Source organism: Montipora foliosa, chromosome 9, assembly GCF_036669935.1.
Source record: "Montipora foliosa isolate CH-2021 chromosome 9, ASM3666993v2, whole genome shotgun sequence".
Taxonomy (NCBI): domain Eukaryota; kingdom Metazoa; phylum Cnidaria; class Anthozoa; order Scleractinia; family Acroporidae; genus Montipora; species Montipora foliosa.
The window spans coordinates 35,418,036-35,445,539 of NC_090877.1; the positions used below are offsets into that span (position 1 = coordinate 35,418,036).

Consider the following 27,504-nt stretch of genomic DNA (forward strand, 5'->3'; position numbering starts at 1 on the left):
GTCAGCTTTTATAATATCTGCACGGTGGTCAATTCAGTCACATTATCAACTCCGTTGATAAAACCAAATTTTTGTATACTACTTCCCCACCGACACAGCACCACAGTTTCTTTAGAACCTGCCCCATTCGTTCATTTAAATATCAGCCACGTGCGATAAAACTAGCTAAAAAAAGTTTTTTTTCCGACAGTCAAAACGTCATCCGTGACAAATGCAGTTGACCGCGCAGTGACCGGGACTTTCAGTAAGAGGGGGAGTGATGCCTAACTGTAGGAAAGTAAACATACTTCGCGTAGAAACGATAAAATTTTGATTAGAAAAGCACTGGGAAGCTTCCTACTCTTGCATGCGTTTTTGTAGTAAATGATTTTCCGATTCGTGATAACAAACGACCGCGCAAAAGCTGGACAGAGAGCAGACCTCGGTCCAGCTTTTACGCGGCCGTTACTTTGAAAACGAAGCAGTGATGTTTGTATCGTCATTGTGCAGCCTCTCTTGTAACCATTTATAGACTAGATCGTTGATACAATATAATGAACGACGTTGAAAACTGGAAAGGCCAATCTTAACATCGTGAGCACCTTGAAAGGGTTTTGAGCTCACGCAACTTGAAGGGGAAGGGCTGAAAACGAGGTTCCAAAACGACTGGAAAGTTTGAAATAAATTAAAGGAAACGAAAATCACTGACCGATCCCTAAAAGTACGGCGGATTATCTTTGCTCTTTCAATTCCCTTGGGAGCATCGCATACCAAAGTGCTCCATCTGAGTTTGACTGCCAAAAAGACCTGCTTTCTTATCTACGGTGCTGCCTCGAAATGAGTCAAAAAGAGATAACCAAGAAAACTCCTTTCCTCAATTCGCTATGATCTGTTAAAAATCCGCTTAAACAACTAACAGAGATTGACGAGATTCGCCTCCAGATAAACCTGCTGGGATCAATTTGAGAGATCAATTTCTACATAGCATGCATTACAAAAGTATTTCAAAAAATCCGCAACATTTAGAATCTGTTATTCATCTTGAAAGTCTCCAACATCTAAAGAAATTATTCGCCTAATAGACAAACAGGAATTAAGTGTTTTGTCATAGAAAAATCATGGCGCGAACCATACCAGACCAACCCCTCTTCAAGTGAAAAACAGAGCGGCCTGGAGATAAAACAAATGGGACGAACAAGTGGCTCTCCAATAAAAACGCAGGCCCACTGCCATTCTAATCACTCTTCCTGAGAGACTTGGTCTGGAGAGGTTTCCGAGCCGGTTTTTGGTTTTTGTCTTCTATACAGCAGGTTGGTAAAATTTTGATATAGTTAGAATACTTTAATGTTACTCAACCTATCTGATCAGGGGAGACATTCTGAGTTGGCAAAGAATGAAAAATCAAAAGCAAACAACAGCATCCTGCAGTTCCTGTGAATTTTGAAGTCACGCAATAGCCTTGATAAAAACTGAATGCTTTAGTGAACACACCATGTCAAGATCGAACAGAAAACGTGCAAATGAATTTATTATTTAGAGAGTCCTATACCTTTATGAAAAGAAAGAATCTAACAGCGTTTTAATTTTTTTGTGTCAGTATTTGATGACCTTAACGAAACCCACTATATTTGCGTTGATTTTGCCTGTGTTAAGCTGAAGGCCACTTCCGGAACTCTCAAGGAATTTTTTAAAATATTTGACCTTCTCTTGACGTAGTACCTTATATCATTTCCCCTCTAATTTATTGCCCACGGTGAGCTGCTTGAGGTTATTTTCGAATGCCAACAGTTCTCAAAATATCGCAAAATGTATGTTGCAAATATAGTGCAGAGGGCATGTTTCTGCAATTCGTAACGGACATGTCACTAAGTTGTATTTGCTTGCTACTTCGTAAGTTGTTCAGCGTTGTCTGTACTCTTATCGACAACGATATTCGTCATTACAGTGGTTAAAATTTTGTGGACTCGAGAGGTGCAGCCGAGTGAGTCCCCAACAAATTTTGACCACGGTCATGACGAATATCGTTGTCGCGGTGATAAGAGTACAGACAACGCTGAACCACTTTCGATTTGTTTTTCAACGCCAAGAAAGTTTTTATTCCAGAGCGTGACCAAAATCATGATACAAAGAAAGAGCAAGCATTGTCTATAACTTTCTCGCAACATGATTGGTTTATTTCCCAAAATGGGCGTTTCTGATGGGCTATTACATTGCGTGACAAATTGACGCAAGCAGCGTTGTCTAGACTCTTATCGACAACGACAAATTAGCCAATCAGATTGCGAGATTACAAGCAATTGTGGTAAAAAGTATTTTTGCGAATTAACTCGATAAATCCGAATGATCGTACGTGATTTTGGGGAGGTGGAGAGGGGGAGCTGCCGACGCAGAATTACCCCACACTCTAGGGGCTATGGATGCTTTTTCCATTTGAGACGATGGTATTGAGTTGATGCGAATAGAATTGTGTTAATGGCATTATCAATTATATTGAAATTGAATGATTAATACTTTTTGCACTGTGTATATGAGCTCAGTGAAACGCTCACATATTTCGTGTTTGATGAGCAGATGGCGATGGATATTCACATTGGGACCATTTGTAACAAAGCCTTTAAGGGTCTGTACAACATTACACAAATTAGTAAATTTCTTTCCACTGAGGCCACCAAAATATTAATTCATGCTTTTTTAAACATCTCACTTGGATTATTGCAACTGTCTCCTTTCTGGACTGGACTTCCAAAATATCAGCTGCAGTGGATCGGCTTCAAAAAGTCCTCAATGCCGCAGCAAGAGTCATCTGTCTAGTGCCCAAATTTAATCACATCTCACCTTATTTAAAAGATCTTCTCTGGTTAGCCGTAGAGCTTCGGATCGAGTTTAATATACTATTACTTGTTTTCAAAGCATTAAATGGTATTGCTCCACGTTATATCTGTGATCTCATCAGGAAAAAGGCATCAACCAGAAGCTCTTTGAGATCCAATGACCTTTCTTTGTTAGAGGTGCCTCGAACCAAATGCAAGACTTTCGTTGATCGAGCATTCGCTTTTTGTGGTCCATCCAAATAGAATAAACTTCCATTGACAGTTAGAATGGCCCCGAACTTAAATACTTTTAAGTGACACTTAAAGACATTTCTATTTAAAGAAGTATGTGACACTTAGTTAAGCCCAGACTTTTACAGATTTTCTTTCTTACTTTTCTATTTGATTGATTATTATTATTTTAGTATAAATACACAGGTGTTTATACAAAAACGCGTGCTCTCATTGGCTCGCTATCTCGGATGATCAGCCGATAATCACCTCGACGGGACAAAATGGCTGCCAGTAGTCGTTTTGCCACTGTAAAGGAAGATGATTTCGCGTTGAAATGTTTTTTTTTTCTTTTTGAAATAATCACCTGTGTATTTATACTAAAACAATTATTCGCCTTCGGGGAATAATTGCTAAATATTGACAGTGCTTGAATCTTTTTTTACCTTTTAACAAAAGTGGATCCGTGATCCTAAAGGGAACTTTAAAGGAAATCGGCCAAAATCCTTCGAACAAAGTATAAGCTACCGTAGCATCCTCTTCTCAGAATGATTTTCCCGCGAAACCAGACCTTTCCATCTAATCACAAGTCTTGCATTAGATATTATTACCCATAGGATTGAGTGCAAGCCAAATTTTCCTTAAGAACTAGTCTAAAAATAGCTTGATCTGTAAAAACGCCTTTACATAGACCTTCTGTAGCAAACTCGTTCGCAGTCTCTCTTCTCTGCCTCCATTGTCTCAACGACGGGGTTGCTACTGTAGTTCTCATGTTTCAACCTCGTTCCGAGGGTCTCTCTTCTCTGCCTCTATTGTCGTTAATGGCGGCAGAGAAGAGAGACCCTGGGAACGAGGTTGCTGCTTTTTATGGGCTCCTGTCCTCCACCGACGCAGCATAGCAGTTTATTTGGAAACCAATTGCGATAGGCCGTCAGCAAAACCTCTATTGTCCAATGAAGAAAAAAATACGAACGCCATACGGTTTCTTTCTTTCAGGGGTAGCTCAGTCGGTTAGTGCGCGGCCTGGCCTACCGGCCTTCTCAGCTCGAGCTGAAGGTCCCAATTCGATCCCCGTCTGATTCTATCGACATCTGTTTCGACTTTCATCTGATCCGTGTAGCTGTAGCTTTGAATACGCGCAAAACGGAGCGTTAACGGAGGGGGGGGGGGGGGGGTAAAAGGTGCGAACCGAGGGCCACATGTTTATCAGAAACTCTAGTTCACTGTCATGTGTTACCCTCGTAAAATAAGGACCTTAAATGGAAATGTTATGGCGCCATGAGTCAACTCACGATTTTTGTACTTTTCACGTCACGAACAGTGTCTTAGGTCTTTGAATCGTGAACAGAATGATTGCCTCAACGTCCAACAATCTTCTTGAAGAATATCTCACTTCCCTGTACCCTCTAAAGATCTCTAAAATGTTGGGTCGCAGGATCTACTGAGAACATAATTACATTACTCAGAGTAACAATAAGGGGTGCAAAGGTGACTGGTTTGATACCAAAACGTTGTTACTCAACATTTTAAAAGTGTAGAAGAAGATCTGTAAGCTGTCTCAAGGTATTTTGTCTGAGAATGCAACTGTTTTAAGTGACATGCGTAACCTGTAGGTCCGTGCGTGACGCATTATTTTAATTTTCTTCCTAAGTAATCTTTCATCTCCACTGGCTTATCTGACTTATATTGAAGGTCAAATATAAGTATTTAAGTGTTTTCAAAATGTAAGGGGTCTGTCCTCTGAAATGACGTCTGAAAGGGTCAAATATATGAATCTGTTGTTTAAGGTCTCCTACATCATGCCTTGCTATTGTGCTCTGTCTTAAAATACCATAAGCTGAAGACAAATGTAATCATTAGAGATGCAATTAAAAGGCAGAATATTGTCATTTAGACGATCGTATGTGAACCGTTAACAGGGAGACTGGAACCGGATTATATTTTTTGCACTGTGTTGTAATGGTTAGAAGCTAAATCCCCGTCAGATCTGATTGTATCGAGGAGCACCTCATTCCTCACATCTATCAGAAAACAAGAATATTGGATACAAAGAGAGAAAGCAATTACTCATTATTGTCCGGAGTGAAGGTAATAATTCACCGCTTCAAACGACGTTGAGGTGATTGACTATTCGTGTAGTATTATCATCTTGTGCTGTGATATTATCGCAGATTCACGTAAGATAGGAACTAGCACAAGACTGGGAAACTTCCCCAGCACTCCCGGAACATCTGAAAATTCTCAGTGGACCTGTTTTAATGAATAATTAATTAACAATACGAACTTTCTTCCCTGAATAATAAGATGCAGCCAGTGGCATCTCTCTTGCTGCCATAATAAATGCGTCGGCAGATAATTCATGAAAGAATTCATCGATAATTTGTGCAAGATAGATAGTTCACGAATACACCACAATGTGCCTTCTTTCGTAAGAAATTCATGTATTGATATTATTGTTCGTTATTCAGTTTGCGCGTATGCGTATTTATGGAGTAAACTTGGGTGTTGATGTGCAGGTGTTTGTGCCCCAGCTGTGAGTTATATATATTACAATGTCCACTCTTCGTCGTTTTGTTTTGATTATGTATACTCTCTATCTATAGTCAACAACACGACAGTGGCCAACTCAATAGCAACTGCAACTGTTCACGTACTCTCCAAACTTTTTCCTGTCGAGATGTACAGAGTGCTTTCAGTATTTGCTCGTACGCTTATTACATAAAATGATATATTTAGGTCATTTACGTTGTGTGAATTAAATGTTAAAATTGAAGTTGAAGTTGGCTACACAAGCCGAACGTGCCGTCGACCATCGGACTGCTGTTATGCCGGTGGTCTCGGGATCAAACCTCCGTCGGGAATAATACCCAGGGTCTTGAAATAAGCTCTAGTCTTCTCGGATGAGGGCGACAAACCGTAGGCCGCGTCTTACAACCCTTCAATGTTCGTAATTATAAGGCTGTGGGACGTAAAAGAACCCACACACTATTTGCAAAGAGAAAGGCATGGAGATAAATTATGTGGTCTGTGTGTTGTATAGTCTATTCTTCTGATCCTTGGAGGTCTACAGCCCTGTGTAAGACTCCACGGGCTTTGTCCCTAAATGCATAAATTAAATAAAATGACCAATAAGATGCATTGCGCATTGCGGTACATAATTTTTTCTCTTCAGCTGCTCGCCGTGCTCGGAGACGAACGCTTCCGAATAATTCCCTCCGAGTTAAGCAATCAGAACGAACGAAAAGCCGCACTATTTCCCTGTGGGGATTTTTTACTGAACAAGAAAAAGGATTAAACTTTTCTGTCGTGACCGAATATTGATCACGTCACCTTTAGTCCAATCAACCCACCCCAGAGTTAATTAACAATCAGATTCATCGAAGAGGAGAAATAAATATAGAATAGCTGTATGTAAATTTGGAGCGTCACCTTCGTCTGCTAGCTATGGGTCTCTTCCCGTCAAAATCGAAGCCGAGCAAGCCAAACTCACCCGATTCTGCACCCGTAGTTGGGTCTGCTTCGAACGAACCAGAGAGCAACAATCAGACAGGAGATAATAACCAGCAACAAGCTCAAGCACAACCGTAAGTTTTAACGACATGTTGCTGCCATAGGATGAAAAGCGATCTTTTTATTTCGCGCCGTTTTGATCTCTCACGCACCCATGACTGCGTATTATTTTCTTCGCAAAAGCAAGTAATTTAGTAGAATGCTAACCTTGGAGCCGAGGGGGATAAACAACTGAGAGAGAGAGGCAATTTAGGTTTAGATGTAATGTCTCGGCTCAACAGCGGATTTGAAGTCTTAGATTACTATCATCGTGACCAGGGCATACTTGAATGCACAGATTTCTTGACAGCATCGTCACGATATGTGTGTTGTCCTCACCGCAAAAAGAGAAGGCATCGATTTTAAAATAGAATAGACCCTAAAATAACGATTATTTCTTCTTCTTTTTTTTCGGAAAAACTAATTCTTTATCTCATATGAAATATTGTGTTTTGTCGTTCAGTACGAATGCATAGCAACGATGCCGGTGACGGATTGCAGATTTTCCGACTCATCCACCCGATGAAAAAGCTAAAAATCCTCTTTAGGCTGCTCTTCGGGAAATGATGTTTTGATAGTTCCATTTAAGACGTAATTTGCTCGTTGGTCAAAAGGGACGCTTCTTGATCATAAAAGCCAGGTTGTTGTGTGTTTGAGCAAAAACAAGAATATTGACTATCTATGTCTGGAATCCTATAAATATAAGACTTGTCCATATCTTTTAGCGTCATGAGTTTGTGTAGGCAATTTCAAAGCATAAAATGGAAATGTTATGGCGCCATGAGTCAACTCACGATTTTTGTACTTTTCACGTCACGAACTGTGTCTTAGGTCTTCCATAGAGAAAGGGAAAATCGCTGGGCCTATATGTTTTTTACATAGTTTTATTTCTGCGTAATTTTTATACCATCGCCTAAGTGACTTCATAAGGTGTCGTAAATATATTTGTATATATCTATAGCGTGACAATTAAGTTAAATTAAATCAATCTCGAGAAGCAAGGACATCAGTTGTCTGAATAATTTACCTCTTGTTAGCAAAATGGTTTTAAGAGTTTCATTTCATAGTGCATAATTCAAATATGACCGCAATCGATGGAGAATGTCAGGGTGTGAATTTGCTGTGTGTTATAATGACTACTGAAGTAGAAACTGTTGTTGGGACATTCGTTTTTCCAACATATATGCTGTAATTTAAACTAGTAACTTTGGCATGTTTAGGTTTCTTTGGCAACCGCGAACAATAACACAAAAATAACACCGGAAAACTTTCACAGTAAAGCGGTATCGAACTCTGAAGGATTTCAAAGCCAAATCATTTCATTTTAAACGAAAAAATGATTTCTGGAACAAGTGAATCTTTTGGGGAGGCGTTCATACAGCCGTTCTGTCGTACGAAACGGAAATTCAGTTGTCCGGCTATTTCACTCATGGCAAATGATACTCAGTTTGGTTGTGAAGGAAAATACAAGCAAATAGCTCAGCACTTTCTTCAAACTTTCGTCGAAGCTCGATTGATATTAATGTATAGGTTTGCCTACTGGTCGTAAATTTTGCATCCCAATGCTTTTTATTGGTTGAAGTCATATTTTGCCATCGCCATTTGCCGCTTTACGAAAATTCAGTCGTCACGCTCCAGATATAATGAGCACAGCATTTGTCAACAGTTTGTTATTGTAAAGTAAATTTAGTTTAATCACTTCGAAAATGACTCGGCTTTATTCACCAAGAGCTCTCTTCAAAACTTCTGATCGTCTCAGATGTTTTAAAGTCTTTGGCATAAATTTTTGCTTTTCAGAATCATTTATTTATCTTGTGTCGGAAACTACTTCAAATGCTGAATAAATTAAGGCTGACAGGATCAACTCGAAGTGATTATTTATTGAAACAGAGAGCACAGTATGTAAAGAAGAGGTACATCGTGTTCAGTAGTGCTTTGTTTTGATCTCCCATTGTCGGATTTCCATTATGACCATTATCCATCAAGCGAAGAGGAGTGGTTAGCATAAAATTAGTAAAGTCCCTTTTTGAAATTGTTTGTTTACTTATTCAACATTTCGTGATTAATGGAACGCCAGGGGCAATTGTATTCAAATTGTTAAATCCTCCGTTTCTGTTTTCAACTTAAAAAAACTTATTTTTAAGACTTTCGCAATTATGAAATTACGTCTGAGAAAATCGTATGTAACAGAGCTCCTAGAATTTCGGGAAAATGTGTTATTAGGAAAGTAACGGTGCAATGATCAAGACTGTTATAGTTATGTGAGGCTTTAGTGAGCCAACGTATGCAGATTCAACTGATTGTAACGTTAAATGGATGTTATTTTATCGTGTCCTATTACATAACTCCAGTCACGCAATCAGAATCACGGAATCAATCAACGTCACGCAATCAGAGCCACGGACGGCACCCGGAAGTATGCTTTTTTCTCTTTAAACATTGCTTCTTATACCAACATTTATATGGTTAAGTATCTTTTCTCTATTAGAAACGATTAGCTTAAGAGTCTGGGACACACTACGTACTGTCCTGGCATGCGAAATGTTCACTTCCGGTTGCTGTCTGTGGCTCGAAAACGTGGCCTGATCAAGCGCCCTATTTTCTTACTATTTGCCGTGGTAGTGGTAGTCACGGGACCACCTGGAGTCAATTGTTATCTCTCTCTCTTCCCCAATCTCCACAGTATCAAAAACATTTTATCGTTTTAATTTGAAGTATGATATACGAAATTGCCGGTTTTCACTGTCACACCATCATCAAAGCCATTCAACAAATAAAGTCAAAAATCAGAGATAAAAGAAGATGAACATTCAAATAGTCTCGCAAAGGTTCAGGTCTGTGCGATTTTTCGTGCGAGAGATATTCGAAGAATTGTCTACTCAAAGTTATAAGGATTTGTATGGAGACGCCATGAGGGACACAAACATGGCGGCAGGAAGTTAACAAAAACATATGTCTTCGAGTTTTGCTATAAAAAGCCAGTAGTCGTCTTCTGAGGGCTCATAACATCTATATGAGTACTTATTCTCATACAAGGGCTGTTCAGATTGCAAAATCTCAGCGGATAAGTCACATTTTTAACCTACGTGATAGCATTCTCGACCGCAATTTTAATATCGTGTCACGCAAAAGCTTAGAAATTCAACCTTGCTTTACCACGAGACGAAGAACCCTATCAAACTGAAAATTTGTGAAAAGACAAGTCTTCAGCTGTTCTAATAACTAACTAAACTAAAATCTCAAAGGGATTAATAATTCCTTATTTTTTAGTTTTGAAACCAAGAATAGGAAGGGTGACGTTTTTACAAACGTTGGCCTTGTAGCTCAGTCGGTAGAGCAGCGGTGATCTAACCCGAAGGTCGTGGGTTTTTCTCCGTCCTTGTTAGGGCCCATTTCCATTAGTAGGGCCAACGCTCACATGGTTCATATGGGCTACAAAACTAGCACTTCTCATTACACTCTAATCAGTTAAGTCTGTTGATATAAGAGATAGACCATTTGCAACAAACTGGTCTCTTATTGGTGGAGCATTGGGCCGGCATCACAGAGGTTGCGAGTTCGAATCGCGTTGCAGCCTCCTGAATTTTTCAGGGGTTTATAAGATTTGTCCAGATAATTGCGATGATCACTTCACTCTTTCGTCTTTAACCCGCACCTCTAATACAGATTTCTTTCATTCATTTATCTATTTATTTCTTTATTTATAAACTTTACAACTTTACAACAAAGAAAGTTGAAGGCGTGATCTACAGGACACGAAGTCCCATATAAAGATCAGCCTCACAATGACAAGAAAAAAAAAAACAGGACAAAAAAACAAGTGCTAGAAACACGCACACACAAAAAACTGATGAAGCATTAAAACACTAAGAACAGCAATTTATATTATACGAGCGGCATTTAGAACAAAATGTCTTCCAAGTTCGCATACGGTCGACGTCGAAATCAGAGTTAAGCTTAGAGAAGTAGTGCGAGAATAAGTTATGTTTAAAAGACGAAACAGAGGAGATATCACGAATAGAAGAAGGAAGACCATTCCAAAGGAAAACAATACGATTGAAGAAAGATGCTCTAAATAAAGAAGTACGACAGAAATTAGGAAGAAGCATATTGACCTGATTTGAACGAGTACGTGATGAGCGTTGAGACGAGAAGGTTAAATACTGAGAAATGTCAACGTCGAAATTGCCCTGTTTGCACTTAAAAAAGAAAAGAAGGTCCTTGAGTTCAAGCCAGTAAGAGATAGGAAGAAGATTAAGCTTTATAAGGCGAAGGCGGTAAGGTAGTTCATAGTCACGCAGAATGAATTTTGTGGCCCTTCTTTGAACTCCCTCTAGGAGGGCAAGGTCGCGTCCAGAGCTTTGAGGCGCCCACTCGCTGGCGTAGGAAAGGTGAGATCTAACAAGCGCAATATAAAGTAGCCGCCTACTGCGAACATCCGTCATCTGGGCACAGATGGTCACATTACCCAAACTGGTTCCATTACCCAAGAACTGGTAAACTTGAATCTAAGGCTTTATAAATCCCAGAAGTGAAAAGGTCATTTTTCACTCTGCCGGAATGCATATTATCAGATCAATGCAATTATCGTATTGACCAAGCGCGAGGGCCGTACTGTGAGAATATCAGCCCGAGGTGTACACAGTACGGACCAAGCGCAGCGAGGTTCGTACTTCCAGTTCGGCCGGAGCAAGCTTGGTCAATAAGAGATTTATTGCACGACTGGAACTTGTATTTAAAAGTTCTGAAAATTCCTATTCTGAAGATTTAGGGAAAACTATGTGCAGCAAAGACTTTAGTGAACGTAGGCTCAAATGAGTCACAAATTTTCCCGTGCTATGGCTCTGTTCTTAAGCAACAAAAGTCTCTGATAATTTTATTTTATTTTTTTGCTAGTAAGCCATTACAATGCTGGAATGAATTTGGGATGCTTACATTCAACCAATAAGATTTGTTGTAACAGATTTAGCTGTGAACGGTGACAGAAACTATTAACTGTCAAAAGAGCCAGCGTTCCGCTTCATTGAACTCAAAATTTTTGCAAAAGTCAAACCTCAACGAAAAGTGCTTGATGAAGAATGAAGACATCTACCAAAATTAACAACTTAAGCATCAAAATCACTTTTAAAATATGACGGAATTGACAGAAAAAAAGTCGAACTGCAGCACTGAGGAAAGTAAATCAAAAACACTGTTGCGGCTGGGTACCCTGTTTCTACTTCCCGCCATTTTAGTCACGTGCTTTTGTTTTCGCATCGTTGCTTGGAAAGGAAAGGAAACTCAACCAAATCAAGTATTAACTCTAGTAAAAACAGTAAAGCCTCGCGAACAAGTAGTACCTCCTCCAGAACGAGAGCCCAGGAAACTAAGGCTAAGAAAGCTGAATTAAAGGCGAGAGTTGCTCAACTTGATCAAGTTGAAACTGCCAAAACGGAGGCAGAAAGAGCAAGGTTAATGGCTGAATGTGCCATCGCAGCGGCTGTTGGCAAGGTATATGAGGATGCAGCGAAAGAAGACGAAGAGCAATACCTAGGGTCAGATGATCCTGATAATGACAATGCTAACCCAGATAACAGATTTACCAAAGAACAGGGGCACCCAACGACCAATTTGTTGTAAAATGTATTATTATACCCCATTTAATGAAAATAAATGTTATTAAGGCATTTTCAGGTGATTTTCAGTGTTGCTGGGAAAACATTATCTGTTCCTATTTCCCAGCAAGACACAGAAGAAATTTCCCAGCCAGCTAGATAAAATTGGTTGGTTTCCCAGTCAGCTGATCAAATTTTTCCCAGCCAGGAATTCCGCGCGCTTTCAAATCCCTCGATCCAAAACGACCGAACAAAAGCGACAAAACCGGGACAAAACAGGTTTTTTCCCCAAGCGCAGTCACTCTGACCAGCCGTCGTGTGTTTGTGACTACTCTCTGGGAGAGGGAAGGGGTTCTCTCTCTTTTTTTTTTTTTTTTTAGTCGTCCTCAGTCTTCAGAGTTTCTACTCGGGTTGAAATGCTAGAAAAAGTCAGTAATTCCCAGGCAAAACCTCTATCAATAACAAAATTTCCCAGCCAGCTCATCGAAACACCTGTATTTTTGCCAGCCAGCAAGATTCCTCTGGGGAACAGATAATGTGAGGAACAGATTCGTTGGGTGCCCCTGAAAGAAGGCCTATTGAAGTCATCTGTTAACTCAGGAACAAATTAGCCCAGGGGTGCTTTGAATCCGGATGCGCCAGAGTTTAAACTTTCACCCCCACAAGTGTTAGAACCTGAGGCTAACATCAGTTGGAGTTCTGCTAACCGAGGTGCAGATGAGCATATTGGTTGAGCTGTTACGAGGAATGCTTTGAGAGATGTTCAGACAAGCCGAGAACTATGTGAACTTCAAACGACTTTCTGGGAAAGGATGGAACTCAGACTGTCACAGCCCCCACCAGAGCCTGCTCCGTTTCATGGCAACCCTGCCAAGTACCTACGGTGTAGAGCACATTTTCGGGACCAAGTGGAATGTAACAAATTTTTGTCTGACAGTGAAAAGATGAGTTACTTCATGTCTTTTACTCCCGGCGTAGCCAAAGAAGTGATTGAGAATTACAGTGGGTTGCCAAATGGATGCCAGCTGCCCCTGGAGGTGCTGGAGCACAGCTAATGGACAGAGTGCTATGATAGTTCAGGCTTTGAAATCGTCCGTTACTGATGGGCCACAGATAAGGGCTGAAGATAACGCAGCATGTCTGGATTTGTCAGATAAGATAGAGAACTGTTGCTGGGCAATGGTCGAATTACAGTCGTGTGAACTTAATTGTACCACTAACTTGAGACACATCGATGATCGCTTGCCAGGTCACCTCCAAGGGAGATGGAGAAGGGTTGCAAAGTAGTATCGGGAAAGATCAAATGGAAGGGAGCCTGACTTGAAGGCACTCTCCAAGGTTATTGTAGCACAATCACTAATAGAGAATGTCCCTGTGTATGGTAGAGCAAGAGACACAAGGGTGAAGTTCAGTGTTATCAAGAACGGCAAGAAATTGGTCCCAAGAGAATTGACTGGTCCAAGAATCACTACTTTGGCAACCGGGGTTCAAGCATCTGAAGGTAGAGGGAACCGAAGATAGATGAAGCCCCCAACTGTTGGTAAACAAGAAGACAGACAAAAGAACTACAGTCAAGGTGAACACTTCAGGGTGTGCAGGGGAGACTACGCAGTTTCCCAGTGCCCAGTGTTCCTGTCTAAAAGCAAAGGCTGGCGGAGACTGTTTGCAAGGTTCAAGGCTCTTTGTTACCGATGTGCACACAGTTGAAGTTAAGACCAGATCTTCTAAGCCATTGTTGCGACCTATACAGAGATTCTGCCTATTAGAGGGAGCAGGAAATCTTGATCGTGACTAAGACATTGATTAAGATAAAGGGATCTAACTTGACGTTGATATTGACACTCATTTGTTAGAATAAGTTTCGTCGGGAACCTGCGCCTGATTGTTACCGTAATGCTTCATTGGATTGCGAGTGGGACGGGGTGTTGCGGCAGGGTTCCCTGTTTCTACTTCCCGCCATTTTAGTCACGTGATTTTTCCTTCTTTTTTTTTTTTTTTTTTGCATAGTTGCTGAGACCGAGGGATTCGTGTGTTCGTCTAGCGGAGCAAAAATTGCTCGAATTAAAGACGCTAGACGCTACTTTGTTACTTGTTTGGGTCCTGATTGTTGGAAGGATGCAACCAGACGTCGAAACGCCGTGGTTGGCACAGCAAATCAACTTTATCAAAGGCGATTAAGGTGCCGATTTGATTCATTTTCGTGGTCGCTTTCGATGATGATTATTCTTCGTCAGCTTTGCAGCCAGCTCGTTCACTATTTGAGCCGGCCCTCTCATGATTTGAAATGTGCAACCTGAAGATGGAAGAAATATTTGCACAAGCAAAGACAGCTTCGAGGTCGTTCTCTCTCCACAAAAACCGCATCTGACAATCTTTCAAGCTGATTTTTCAGACCCAGTGGTGTACGCTTGTACCAGATGTTGACGGTCGTCGTCGGATTTTCTTTTGTGCTTCACTGTACAGTAAAAAATGGGTCTTCGGGTCCTCTTTCCATTGGTTTGTGAGTCCTTTGAAGTACTTTGTTGGACATCTCTAATCGAAAAAAATCGATTTTCTTTTTGGAAATCAATGAAAATTTTTGACAATAGTTTGTCAAGTTCAAACATTGTCATTTCCTCTGGATGTTTTGTTTTGTTTATGCTATCACAAAACACTGAAGTTCTTCAGTTCATCAATGTTGTTTTCCCGGTGCACTGATTGACCTTTGTGCAGAAATGAAATGTTTTCGCTCTTGGCTGTTATTGTTGACTTCGCGTTCAGTTTTATTGTCAAGGCTGTTGCTACCATTTGTGTAAACACTGCCTCCTGGCAGGAGGCAGTGTGGCTCAGCGGTCATTAGGGCGGTTGCCTTGAGATCCGGAGATCCCGGGTTCAAGACCCGTTCTAATCACTCGTTGAATTTGTTCCTGGTAGTCCCTGGTTCAACTTCCCAGCTGCACTTGTAAATAGCCAACTGGTTTGCCTCCGGCCAGTTGGGATTCTTAACAGTTGTTGTTGTTGTTTCGTTGACTTTTTCATTGGCCCTAAAAGGCCCTATGGGGAGCGGTCAATTAACGGTATGTATTGTATTGTATTATCTCCCGAAGGTGAGGATTTCGACATTTCAGCTTCTTCACCCGTGACTATTCGAGTCTTCAAAAATGTTAGTATTTCAAGATCGAAACAGGACATTTCTTTGTCAGCTATCCATTCATGAGTTTTCCATTGATTTTTGACAGAAAAGTAGTTTGTACTGTTCACCATCTTGATTTGAGAGAGAAGAAATGTTGTTCCGAATCACGCGGAATCATTCGGGACAATACCCGGTCCGATGCTGAGAAAATATCGGCCCTCGCGGGACCCGAAATGAAGCTATGTGTTTGGTTGATTTTAGTTATTGACCCTCGGACTGTTTTAGTCGTGTAATAAAAAGTTTTATAGCCATTTGGAGACTCGAGAATTCCATTCTTACGTGTAGAGGCCCTCCACTGAAATTTTCCATATTAACTTAAAGGTGAGACTTTTATAGGGATCGTCCCCTCCAGGAAGATAATAATTTATAAATCACAGGAAATAACCTTTACAGTTAAATTTCTTTCACAGTTCTTCAAAGAAAGCGTTTGTATCCGAAAATTAATATCTTATAGAGTCGTCTATTTTTGTTCGCGGGCTCCGCCATCTTGAATAATTGTGACGTGCTACTGTTCTCTGAAGGATAAATAAACAAGGAAAAATTCTGCATCGGTTTTAAGACCAAAAAGTACATTGATTTCACTTCTGAATCCGGAAAACCCTATTTCGGATCTACTTTCAACACACTATAGGCCCAGGCAAACGATGTTGCACTTCATTACACTTTATTTACGCGTTATTTACACTTTAGAATGAGTTTAAAAGCATTTAAACTTTGCTACAACAACCAATCAACGTTTCTTTTGTTTTCGCGAATGTTGAATGAAGTTGCAGCTGTTTGCCGCTCTCTTTCTACATTGATGGACATGAGCGTGCGCACTAATCGGTCTCTCAGTGACGTAGCTATGTCCATAGTAACAACTGCGGCTGCAGGATCATATAGCTTCACTTGATTTCATATTTATCATTTTATCGTTGATACTTCATATAGTAACACTCGAAGAAGAAACTCCTGATGTCCAAACAGTTCTCAGGTAGGTTATGTCGTTACGACTGTTTACAGCAATATCGAGAACCGCAGAGAATTTTTTCAAGTTGGGGGCATTGAACCTGCATGTGTTCCTTTGAGGAGTACGCGGTTTAACGGTGAAACTTAAGTTTGGGACCGTCGTCAAAACAGGGCTGCATTCCATTGTTTGCGATGATCAATCATCAACACAACAATTAAAACTGACAAGGCTAGTCTTGGTAGGCATGAGTGGTTATATGCAACCCTTCAGACCAGATTTGACAGGTAGTCAAATTACGTCATCATTGAGAATGATAAAAGAAGGGGTGTGAGTAGCTCAATAAAGTCACAATATGCTGACAAGAAACCAATCACAAACAGACAAGAGGATCTCATCAAAAGCCAATCACAAACAGCCAAAATGACCTCATCGTCATCTAAATGAAATGTTTTAACAGTCAAGGCAAAAAACGTTGGAACCAAATTAATGCTTTCTTTTGCGGAGTTTTATGGTAGCTCAAACCATTTTCAACACTTTGCAGAGACACTCTCTTTAAAATGATTGGCACTACAACACTATATCACATAACAGCAATGTTATGGTTCATATGAAACACCGATTATTTCCAAACAAGACACGGTCATTTTTGTGACGTAATAAGTAACCTTGGCAACGGAAAAGCCCAGCAAAAACATCCTTTATTTTGGATTCAGTTACTCATTTATAAAATAGGAACTCGGTGACCCCCACTTTTTATTGCTGGAAAGTGATCAGAAGACTAAGCTAGATTACGATGAAACTTTCTGCAAAGTTTTAAAAGAATATGTACTGCAAATCAAAGCCACCTTCACAAAACTCACAGATTTAAGGTGGCTCTAATCTGCTGTACAGAATTTTAAACTTTAAAGAAAGTTTCATCTTGATCTTGTGATCACTTTCCAGCAATAAAAAATGGGGGTCACCGAGCTCGTTTTTGAGATATGGGTAACTGAAGCCAAAATAAAGGGTGTTTTTTGCTGAGCTTTTCCGTATTACTTTACAGAAATGACCGCGTCTTGTTTGGAAATAATCGGTGTTTCATATGGTACCATAACATCGCTGTCATGTGATACAGTGTTGTAGTTCCAATCCTCATTGGCCGTTTTTATACTAGAGACGCATAATCCGTCCAGACGAATTATGCGTCTCTCATGTTATCCGTCTAGTGTAAAGACGGGACGAACTATATGAGACGCATAATTCGTCTTGGACGAACTTGGGCAAACATTTTTTCTGCGTCTGTTAAATTCGTCTAGTATAAAGACGGGCACTAGACGCATAATGCGTCTGGACGAACTTTCCAGTTTAGTGCGTCTTCGAAGACGCACTAAAATAGATTCTTCGTCCAGACGCATAATGCGTCTTGTGCCCGTCTTTATACTAGACGAATTTAACGGACGTAGAAAAAATGTTTGCCCAAGTTCGTCCCAGACGAATTATGCGTCTCAAGTATAAAAACGGCCATAATAATGTTACTTGAAAGCGTTAAAACCGGTTTGAACCACCTTAAGCCGGTCACGCTTATGCAACTAGCAGTCAATAGTATAGTGCAATTGTTTTTCAATACAAAGCGCTAATTCTTGTCTTTCAAACCAAAAGTTTGGACCACTGATTTGAATTTGCATAAACTTCTATTAGATTAAAATGTTATCCAAACAGCATGACAAACTTTTCCATAAAGCGCTTGGAAAAAAAATTGTCAACAAAAACTGGAGTGTTTAGTTTGCTTAGTTCGCTCCATAAGTATTAAACACGTGAATAAGAACGGTCTTACAAATGAAGATCACACAGTTCTAGTCCGTTGCAATAGGGTTAAGATGGAGCATGGCTGGTCCCAAGAGACAGCATAAAACTACACGTTAAACGGGAAAAATAAGTATGTAAATTTGGAGCTCCACGTTCATCTGCAAGCTATGGGTCTCTTCCCGTCAAAATCGAAGCCGAGCAAGCCTAACTCACCCAATCCTGCACCCGTAGTTGAGTCTGCTAGGAACGAACAAGAGAGTAACAATCAGACAGGCGATAATAACCAGCAACAAGCTCAAGTACAACCGTAAGTTTTAACGACATGTTGCTGCCATAGGATGAAAAGCGATCTTTTTATTTCGCGCCATTTTGATCTCTCACGCACTCATGACTGCGGATTATTTTCTTCGCACCGAAAAGACGTTTAGTACAAAACTAACCCTGTAGCCGAGACGTATAAGCAGCTGAAATAGAGGCAATTTAGGTTTAGATGTAATGCCTCGTCTTAATAGCGGATTTGAAGTGTCAAGGCAACATCCGTTCGATTTTGTTGAGCGATGTCACAGATGTTCACAGCATCGTCAAGATATACGAGTTGGCCTCACTGCGAAGAGATAAGGCATCGATTTTAAAGTAGAATAGACCCTAAAATAACGACAATTTCTTTTTCTTTTTCGGAAAAACTGATTCTTTGCCTCACATGAATTATTATATTTTGTTGATCAGTACGAATGCATAGCAAGGATGCCGGTGACGGATTGCAGATTTTCCGACTCATCCACCAGATGAAAAAGCTAAAAATCCTCATTAGGCTGCTCTTCGGGAAATGATGTTTTGATAGTTGTCATAGTTCCACTTAACACGTAATTTACTCGTTGGTCAAAAGGGACGCTTTTTTCTCAGTTCATTTGATCATAAAAGCCAGGTTGTTGTGTTTTAGAGCGAAACAACGAATATTGACTATGTCTGGGATCCTATAAATATGAGACTTGTCTATATTTTTTTAGCATAATGAGTTTGAGTAGGCAATTTACCTTTATATAACGATCGTTTCATTTGAGAATAAGCGATAATTGCCTTGTTTGCTCGGTCATCCGTTCACACATTCATCCCCCACTCCCCTGGGACTGAAATTAAAACCGCCACCTGGTTTTTCAGAATGATCATAGATTACCAAGTATAAAGGTTCATACACGTGACGTTTTATCGATGTTTTGATAAGCTGTTAGGCTCATGAATTAATAATGAGTTTTTAATCAAACATAAAAAGACGACTATTCCGGGGGGCCATTTTGCTCTAAAGGGTCCTAAAGTGGAGTGATGTGGTTAGAAATCGCTGGCCCGGCTAACCGGGCTGTCCCGGTGAACGCGATTACATGGAAAAATCTCAGCCCGGTTTTTTCAGGCATGGTAATGCCGGGATCTCGGCCAACCGGGCTGAGATTTTTGCATGTAATCGCAAATTTGATTTTTAGTGGTTTTTTCTCAGACGTGCCGGTATCTTGGCTAAACGAGCCAGCCCGGCTCATGTATAGGCCCGGTTCAGATGCCGTACCAACACTCAACGCACAGGTCAAACATGTTAATTTAAAACTTTCGGTTTAATTTTGAATTACTATTGTCATAGTCTTAATTATTGCTATTATTATTGTAATTTCTCTAGTATTTATATTTCACTGGAATTTATTTTTCATTTGACACTGAAGATGGCAAAGGCAACTGCCGAAACATGTCTGTAAAACTCAGGAGTGTAGTGTTTTTCTTTAAATTAATTTCATCACTGCTTTTATCCAGACCAATTAGAAGATTGTTATCAATTTTTTGAGGTCGGTGAGTGAGTTTTCTGGTCAGCTCACGATATGATGACGTCAGTCACCTGAAGTAATATTTCACTTCCTTAGCAACGCGCGAAAAATCCGTCTGTGAGCCCTTAAGAATTTAATTTCATAGTGCATAATTCAGAACTGATTGTATTCGATGGAGAATGTGAGGGTGTGAATTTGCTGTGTGTTACAATGACTATTGAAGTATAAACCGTTGTTCGGACATTCGTTTTTCCAACATATATGCTGTAATTTAAACCAGTAACTTCGGCATGTTTAGGTTTCTTTGGCAACTGCAAACAGTAACAAAAATATGTAACAGGAAAAACCTTTCGCAGTAAATCGGCATTCAGCTCCGTAGGTTATCAAAGCCGAAATGATTTCATTTTGAACGAACAGATGATATCTGGAACAAGTGGATCTTTTGGGGAGGCTTTCATACAGCGGTTCTGTCGTACGAAACGAAAATTCAAGGTAGACTTTCATATACCGGACCAAAGTGGCGGAGGACAAAACAACCATTGTTGTTCCGAATAGGCCTTTGCTAAGTTGGTATATTACACGAAATGATATATGAAATGAATCATATATTAAACTGCGGATATGAAATCAAGTGAAGCTATGTTCCTCGCAGTTATGAACGCAACGGAGTTTGAACCCGTGACCTCCCGATAACGGTGCGACGCTCTAACCCTGCCAATGATGTTGGGAGCTGGGTTAGCAGGTCATTTGTGGGTTCAAATGTTGTTGATTCATTCATCACGGTAACGTTTGAACTTACAAATGACCAGCTTACAACGTCAGTGGCTTCATAGCTCAGTTGGTTAGAGCGTTGCACCGGTATCGCGAGGTCACTGGTTCAAACCCCGTTGAAGTCCTGAAATTTTCAGGCTTCTCTACGCAATTGCTAAAATTTCTAAAATTGCGTTCATAAGTCCGAGGATCAAAGCTTCACTTGATACTTTATATAGTAACGCACGAAGAATAAACACCTGATATCCAAATAGTTCTCAGGCAGGTTATGTCGTCTCGACTGTTTATAGCAATATCGAGAACCGTAGAGAAATGTTTCAAGTTAGAGGCATTGAACCTGCATGTGTTCATTTAAGGAGGACGCGGTTTAACGGTGAAACTTAAGTTTGGGACCGTTTGTGATGATCAATCGTCAAAGCAACAATTAAAACTGACAAGGCTAGTCTTGGTAAGCATGAAATAATAACTTCAATGTAAGAAGAGCGTCTCGATGCCGGATAATCTATCTGATTAGTTTTTTTTACAATTAATTTCCAGATCACCTAGCAAGATGTCGTTGCCACCAGAATTTTCAAGCCCGGAATGCAACCCTAAGATGCTTCTAAAAAAGTATTTAACTGAAGACGTTTACAATGAGCTGAAGGACAAAAAGACGAAAAATGGTTACACTCTAACAGATCTGATTAAATCAGGGTTGGAAAACCTGGACTCAGCAAATGGGGTTTATGCCGGAGACGAGGAGAGCTATACCCTTTTTGCCAAATTGCTCGACCCAATCATCGAAGAATACCACAGCCCGTACAAGCTTAAGGATGGTCACACCTCCGACATGAACCCCGAGAAAATAGAGGCTCCAGATTTGGACCCGGAAGGGAGATTCATCCGTTCAACTCGTATACGCGTTGCGCGCAATCTTAAAGGGTTCAACCTGACCCCTAATTTGTCCAAAGCAGAAAGGGTTGACCTGGAGAAGAAGATTGTAGGAGTGTTGAATTCACTGACTGGCGATCTGGCCGGCACGTACTACCCTTTGAGTGGTATGGATGAGAAGACGAGGCAGCAGCTTGTCGACGATCACTTCTTATTTAAAAAAGGTGATCGCTTTCTGGAGTCAGCCGGTGTTAACAAAGAATGGCCGGAGGGAAGAGGTATATTCCATAACAAGAACAAGACATTCTTGGTCTGGGTCAACGAAGAAGACCAACTGCGCATTATTAGCATGGAAATGGGAAGTGACATCTTGTCCGTGTTTAAACGTCTCTGTGTTGCGGTCAATGAGATTGACAAACAACTTGGTTTTCAGCATACCAAACCACATGGATATCTGTCCTCCTGTCCCACCAATCTTGGAACTGGAATGCGAGCAAGTGTTCACGTGAAAATCCCGCATGCCTCTGTACATCCGGACTTCAAGAAGATCTGTGATGAGTTTCATATCCAGGTACGAGATGTCTTGTTTGAAGGGCTTTGCAAATCATCGTAAGTTTTTGTGACAGTGGTTGCTACTTGCTGCAGAAGGTGGCCCCATGATATACTTTGAAATCGATTTTTACTGTTCATTCCTGTATGAGGCCTGTTGGCGTGCGGGCAAATTGGTGAATGCAATATACATGTTCAGGTCTCCCATACCATCGCATGGGAATCACTTCTTGAGGGAGATCCAGGGTCCCTTCCATTCTCCAGTCACCTGCTTACGATGCCAAGACCTACCAAGAAACAAAATACGTCCAAGTAAAGCCGGGGTGCAAGGAAGCATTGCTTCATACCCATCTAATCACCTCAACCAATGATCAGAAAGATTCCACTTCTTCGCCATTAATGTTGTTAGTCTTTCGTGACAATAAATCTCTTCGTTTGCCTTTTAGCCTCGCGGAATTCATGGCGAGCACTCGGAATCTACCGGAGCAGATGCGGGAGTCTATGATATCAGTAACCGTCGGCGTTTGGGTCTGTCAGAGGTGCAGTGCGTCCAGGACATGTACAATGGAGTCAAGAAACTTTTGGAAATCGAGAAAGACGCCATAGCGTAAGTTAGTTTTGCCTTTACACTGTATTTAGTAAGGGTTATTCTCTTGTTTGTGTTTAATTCTACGTTTAAGTGTCGAGAAAGTGCCCCTGGACGTGACAGTACACAACGACACTTAATTTGCGCATAACTGGTTACACATTCAATTTGGAAAGTAATACCGTCAAAGAAAAACAATTAAAAGTGATGGTTTATATTATAGTTAACACATAAGGCTAGATTTTAATAGAACTGTGGGGTTTAAAGAAAACGACAAAACGTTTAAGTTTGTAAGGCATGTTTCGACAGAAACTTCCGTCATCTTCAGTTGATTAATGTACAAAGCGTAGAAGTTGAATTTATAAGTAGGAAAAAGTGCTAATTATGCTAGTAACAACGAAATGTACATAAAACGTGACAATGTGAGAATTAAAAGGATACTAGTTTTAGATTGACATGATGTAATTGTTGATTCAAAGAAGGTTTTCTCTTTGAATATGAATAGCTTCTTTTATCTTAAGTTGAAAACTCGTTTGAGGGCTCCTGTGGGGTTATCGAGTAGCCTCCATGAGGAGCTCCTGTGGCATTATCGAGTAAGCCTCCATGATGGAACATGTGGACTGAAGTCATTGATCATATCAAGTTGGGAGTAGGTCGATTTTGAGGGCCTTCTCGGTTATTCCATAGCCACGCAGCAAACGGCACCATCAGCATTCATCATTATGGACAAGGCTATATCGTCTTTGTTACAGTCGACAGGTTTCCATATTGACTGATGGGTCAATGACTCTACCACATAATTAAGTTAAGAATAAGCGTTTTCGGGGGTCAGGAATCATTATTGTTTCAATATAATGGTTATTCCGTTTTGTCTTTATAGTAAGGAGCAGGCTAAATTTCCTGAGGCACTCAATGGGTCTGAGGTCAAGTCTCTCATGAAAAAGTTCCTTACAGAAGACCTTTTCAACGAGCTCAAAGTCAAGAAGACGGCTAGAGGTTCTAATCTCTGGGACCAGATCATCTCAGGTGTCGAGCAACTCGACTCTGCAAATGGCATTTATGCTACTGAACAAGAGGCCTACACCTTGTTTGCCAAGATTTTTGATCCAGTCATTGAGGAATACCATGCTCCTTATAAACTAACGGATAAGCATACCTCGGACATGAATCCTGACAAGGTCGATGCTCCTAACCTTGATCCAGATGGAGCGTTCATCAGATCCACTCGCATCCGCGTGGCTAGAAATCTTAAGGGTTATGGTTTGCCACCTAGTATCGGCAACAAAGAGAGAGTTGAAGTGGAACAAAAGGTACGAGTGAGTTTCCGTTAGTTAAGTCCAACTTTACTCCGGGCTTCTTTCGAGCAACAAGGAAGCGATGCCTATGCTAAGGGTTGAGCTCGGTCAAAAAGAATGCCATCCATCATTGTTCATGCAGTAATGTGGTGAACTTCTCATCGGTTTTTATCCACTCTTCTAACAGGTGAAAACTTGGAAGTCAAAGGAAATAACAATAAAGTACAATTTTAAACGATTAAATCCATGAAAACTAAATTTGGAAAAAAAGTGACAGTAAGGCATCCACCCAACAAGGCTCCAGATTCAAATTATAATATGTCCCTATTACTCACCCTGAAGTCTTAATTAACGATCGAAACGTTGATTCTGGCAACTAGCATCATAGAGTTCTTTGCTGGGTAGTAATGAGAATTTAGCGTTATATCAGGATACCTTCGAAGTTAATAATAATCTTCATTCTCAATACCTGTCTAACTGACATTTCCATGAAATTGTGAAGAGAATTTACATATCGATCACTTTGGGGAATCAAAAGGTTACGGATTCGAGATGGGGCAGCCGAAAGCATATATAAGACGCCTCTAACGGCCGCAAAACATTTCATGAATGACAACGGGACATAGCACCAAGGCCAGCTGAAATTAGGTTGGAGTCAATTTTCATAAGAGAGGAAACTCGAGGTACTCTGAGAATAACTCAGGATTCATCTTAGTATAGAGTGGTTTTCAATTGAGTGTTGAAAGTAATTAGATAATTACTTTGGTTTATGATTACTTCACTCAGTGATTGGTTCAAAGTTCTCGCGCCACTTTTTCAACCAATCAGAAGTGAAACCAAAACCAATCGTGGCTCGTGCGTGCACATTTTCCCGCGCTTTGAGTCGGCTACGTTTAATTACTTCGAGTTTTGATTGTTGTACTGGATTGTCTCCGTCTTTTTTGATTGGCCAAAGTAATTACTTTGGTTTTGGTTTTACGACACTCATTCGAAAACCGCTCTCCTCTCCAGATATTTATATAATTTATTATTTGATGTATGTAGCACAGTCTGTCGACCGACTGCTAGGTGTTTCAGTTAATAAACGATTTACCTCTTCTCTGCCCAGTAACATAAGGGACTTGCCGTTTATAGGTCGTAAAAAGCACACGGCGTTCAACACTAAGATGTAAAGGGAAAAAAACAACTTAATTTGAACAGTCAGTGATTTCTTTCCTTTTCAGATTGTTGGTGTCCTTACAGCCTTGACAGGCGACTTGGCAGGCAAATATTATCCATTATCTGGCATGAGCGAGGAGACGCGAATGCAACTTGTGAATGATCACTTCCTGTTCAAGAAAGGTGACCGCTTCTTGGAGTCAGCTGGGATCAACAAGATGTGGCCTCAAGGGCGTGGCATCTTCCATAACGAAAACAAAACCTTCCTTGTGTGGGTAAACGAGGAAGATCAGCTTAGAATCATCAGTATGGAGAAAGGTGAAGTTGAATCGTTTATTTCAACCCTATGACAATCCTCAAAAAACGAGCAATAGAAGTGAAGTAACGAGTATTCATCGGAAAAAGTTATGTTCACTAGTTCGGTGTTGAATTGGATTTAAAGATTTTAACTCCTAACTTTACTTACCCTTCTTGGCCGCGGTTTCGATTATGTATCATGCATGCTCGGTATGACGTCAATGTAACGTCACTTCCGCTCTTCCGCCGTTTTGCAGGAGTTAAAATTCAAACTGGTTATAGCGAGTTTTTAGACCACCCTGCCAGCAGAGCCTTTTTTAAATCGCCCTCGATCTGGTGAGTTGAAGAGGGGCTCTGCTCGCAGCTGAGGGTGGTTTACCCCGACTGAGTTTAATTATACGTCTAAAGTTCTGGACATAATTGGGGAGATCCCTGCGGAGATTTCCTTTCCTTCTCGCTAGAACAACTTTGATATTCTGGGGGGAAAAACCTCTATTACAGTTGTGCTGGCGAGTTTAAAAATCTGTCTTCTTGCTTGAGTAAAGACACCTTTGAGCTTCAAATTGTTTCTTCTACTTCCAGCAACTCGGTTCTGGAACACTTTGAAAGTAAAATGATCAGTGAATTGAAAGTTAGAGTTCATTTGAATAACCAGCCCTTTTTGTCTATTGAAAGGAAGCGACATTGGGTCTGTATTCAGTCGGCTCTGTGCGGCGGTCAATGAGTTGGATAAACAGCTCGGATTTCAACACGATGAGTTACGAGGATATCTGTCCTCCTGTCCAACAAATCTTGGAACTGGAATGCGAGCAAGTGTCCATGTGAAAATCCCGCATGCTTCTGAGCATCCGGACTTCAAGAAGATCTGTGATGAATACCATATTCAGGTATGAATTAAAGTTACACATGTGCGCACATTATCTTCTGTAAAGACTATTAAGGTAAATATCCCACTCTATCGCCTTAAAACGTATGGAGGTACATTGTAGGTCTTTTCAAGTTATGGGGCCGAAATTATGGAACAAAGGAATGTATTGTTGTGTTATTATTATTATTATTATTATTATTATTATTATTATTATTATTATTATTATTTACATAAACGTAAAAAAACGTTTAAGTCAGAGGCCTAGCCTTTTCTACTTCGGCGAAAATGCAAGGTTACGCACTGCGGAGGGCTCATATACTTGAGGTGTCATAACTTAATTTTCCTGGACATCTGTCATTCAGATTTTGCTTTATCAGAGGTGATCATGGTGTTACGGCGTGTGTAGAACAGGAGGGCTGGTAGAGCGGGTTCTATCATCTGCTTGCTTGATCTTCTCAGCCCCGCCTTTCTTTATTTTTTTCAGGCTCGCGGAATCCACGGCGAACACTCCGTGTCAACAGGAGAGGATGCTGGGGTTTATGATATCAGTAACCGCCGTCGTTTGGGTCTGTCAGAGGTACAATGCGTCCAGGACATGTACAATGGAGTCAAGAAACTTTTGGAGATAGAAAAGGAAGCACTCGCCAAATAAAAGACTTTAAGTCGAAAACTCTTCCTAGAAAATATTCTAGAGTTTACAGGACTATCGATCTTATTGTATTCTTGTTTTAGGGGAGTGTGACATATAGATTAAGTCTTTTGATCAATAGAATTTAGCCTGAGGGTTAGGCTAATCCTGCTAAAAGAAAGTGGGAACAGAGTGTGTTTCAAACTACAATTATCTTAACAAAGCAAAAAAACCTTTACTTGGTCTCGCTTTATCTTTTTCGGAATGGTTAATGAGATTGTATTTCCTATTGATCATGGGAAAAGATTCCGTATGAGGTTTTGCGACAAACTTATAATCTATTTTATCGTATAATTCGCGGTTGGTGTGAGCTTGCTGAACAAGCAATGTGGTTTGTGCAACTAATAAAACAAAGCTTAGACTCAAAAATCTATGTGCTTCAAGCTTTTATGTGATTCCAGTAAGCATGAATAGTTAACTGTGCTTTAATCGGTTTGAAGTGACTATCGCAAGTCAAAGACCAAATAGGCTGCGAGTAAAGTGTTTCCCTAGGGTTTCAGAAAAAAAATCGACGTATGAGATTAAAGATGCTTTGGTTGTGCCAAAAA

The 27,504-nt window shown here is 40.4% G+C and overlaps 1 protein-coding gene across 4 annotated transcripts; it reads left to right on the forward strand.

The window, feature by feature from the left end:
- Window positions 1-969: 969 nt before the first annotated feature.
- Window positions 970-27,325, forward strand: LOC137969695 (arginine kinase-like). Of its 4 annotated transcripts, none has more exons than XM_068816032.1 (7): window positions 970-1,289; window positions 21,183-22,086; window positions 22,511-22,671; window positions 23,531-23,960; window positions 25,169-25,421; window positions 26,076-26,287; window positions 26,753-27,325. In XM_068816032.1, exons 2-7 carry the CDS (start codon window positions 21,196-21,198, stop codon window positions 26,918-26,920), a joined length of 2,115 nt encoding a protein of 704 aa, XP_068672133.1. In that variant the 5' UTR covers window positions 970-1,289; window positions 21,183-21,195; the 3' UTR covers window positions 26,921-27,325. The 4 variants fall into 4 exon arrangements, with proteins under 4 accessions (XP_068672133.1, XP_068672132.1, XP_068672130.1 ...); XM_068816031.1 differs by lacking the exon at window positions 970-1,289 and adding an exon at window positions 4,793-5,108; XM_068816029.1 differs by lacking the exon at window positions 970-1,289 and adding an exon at window positions 6,402-6,604.
- The last annotated feature ends 179 nt before the right edge of the window (window positions 27,326-27,504 follow it).

Excerpts from the sequence above, each read along its gene's own strand:
- LOC137969695 (XM_068816029.1), top strand. The coding sequence starts at position 6,465 with ATGGGTCTCTTCCCGTCAAAATCGAAGCCGAGCAAGCCAAACTCACCC. Across the intron at positions 6,605-21,182 it reads CAACAAGCTCAAGCACAACC|ATCACCTAGCAAGATGTCGT; the intron begins GTAAGTTTTAAC and ends ATTAATTTCCAG. Across the intron at positions 25,422-26,075 it reads AATCATCAGTATGGAGAAAG|GAAGCGACATTGGGTCTGTA; the intron begins GTGAAGTTGAAT and ends GTCTATTGAAAG.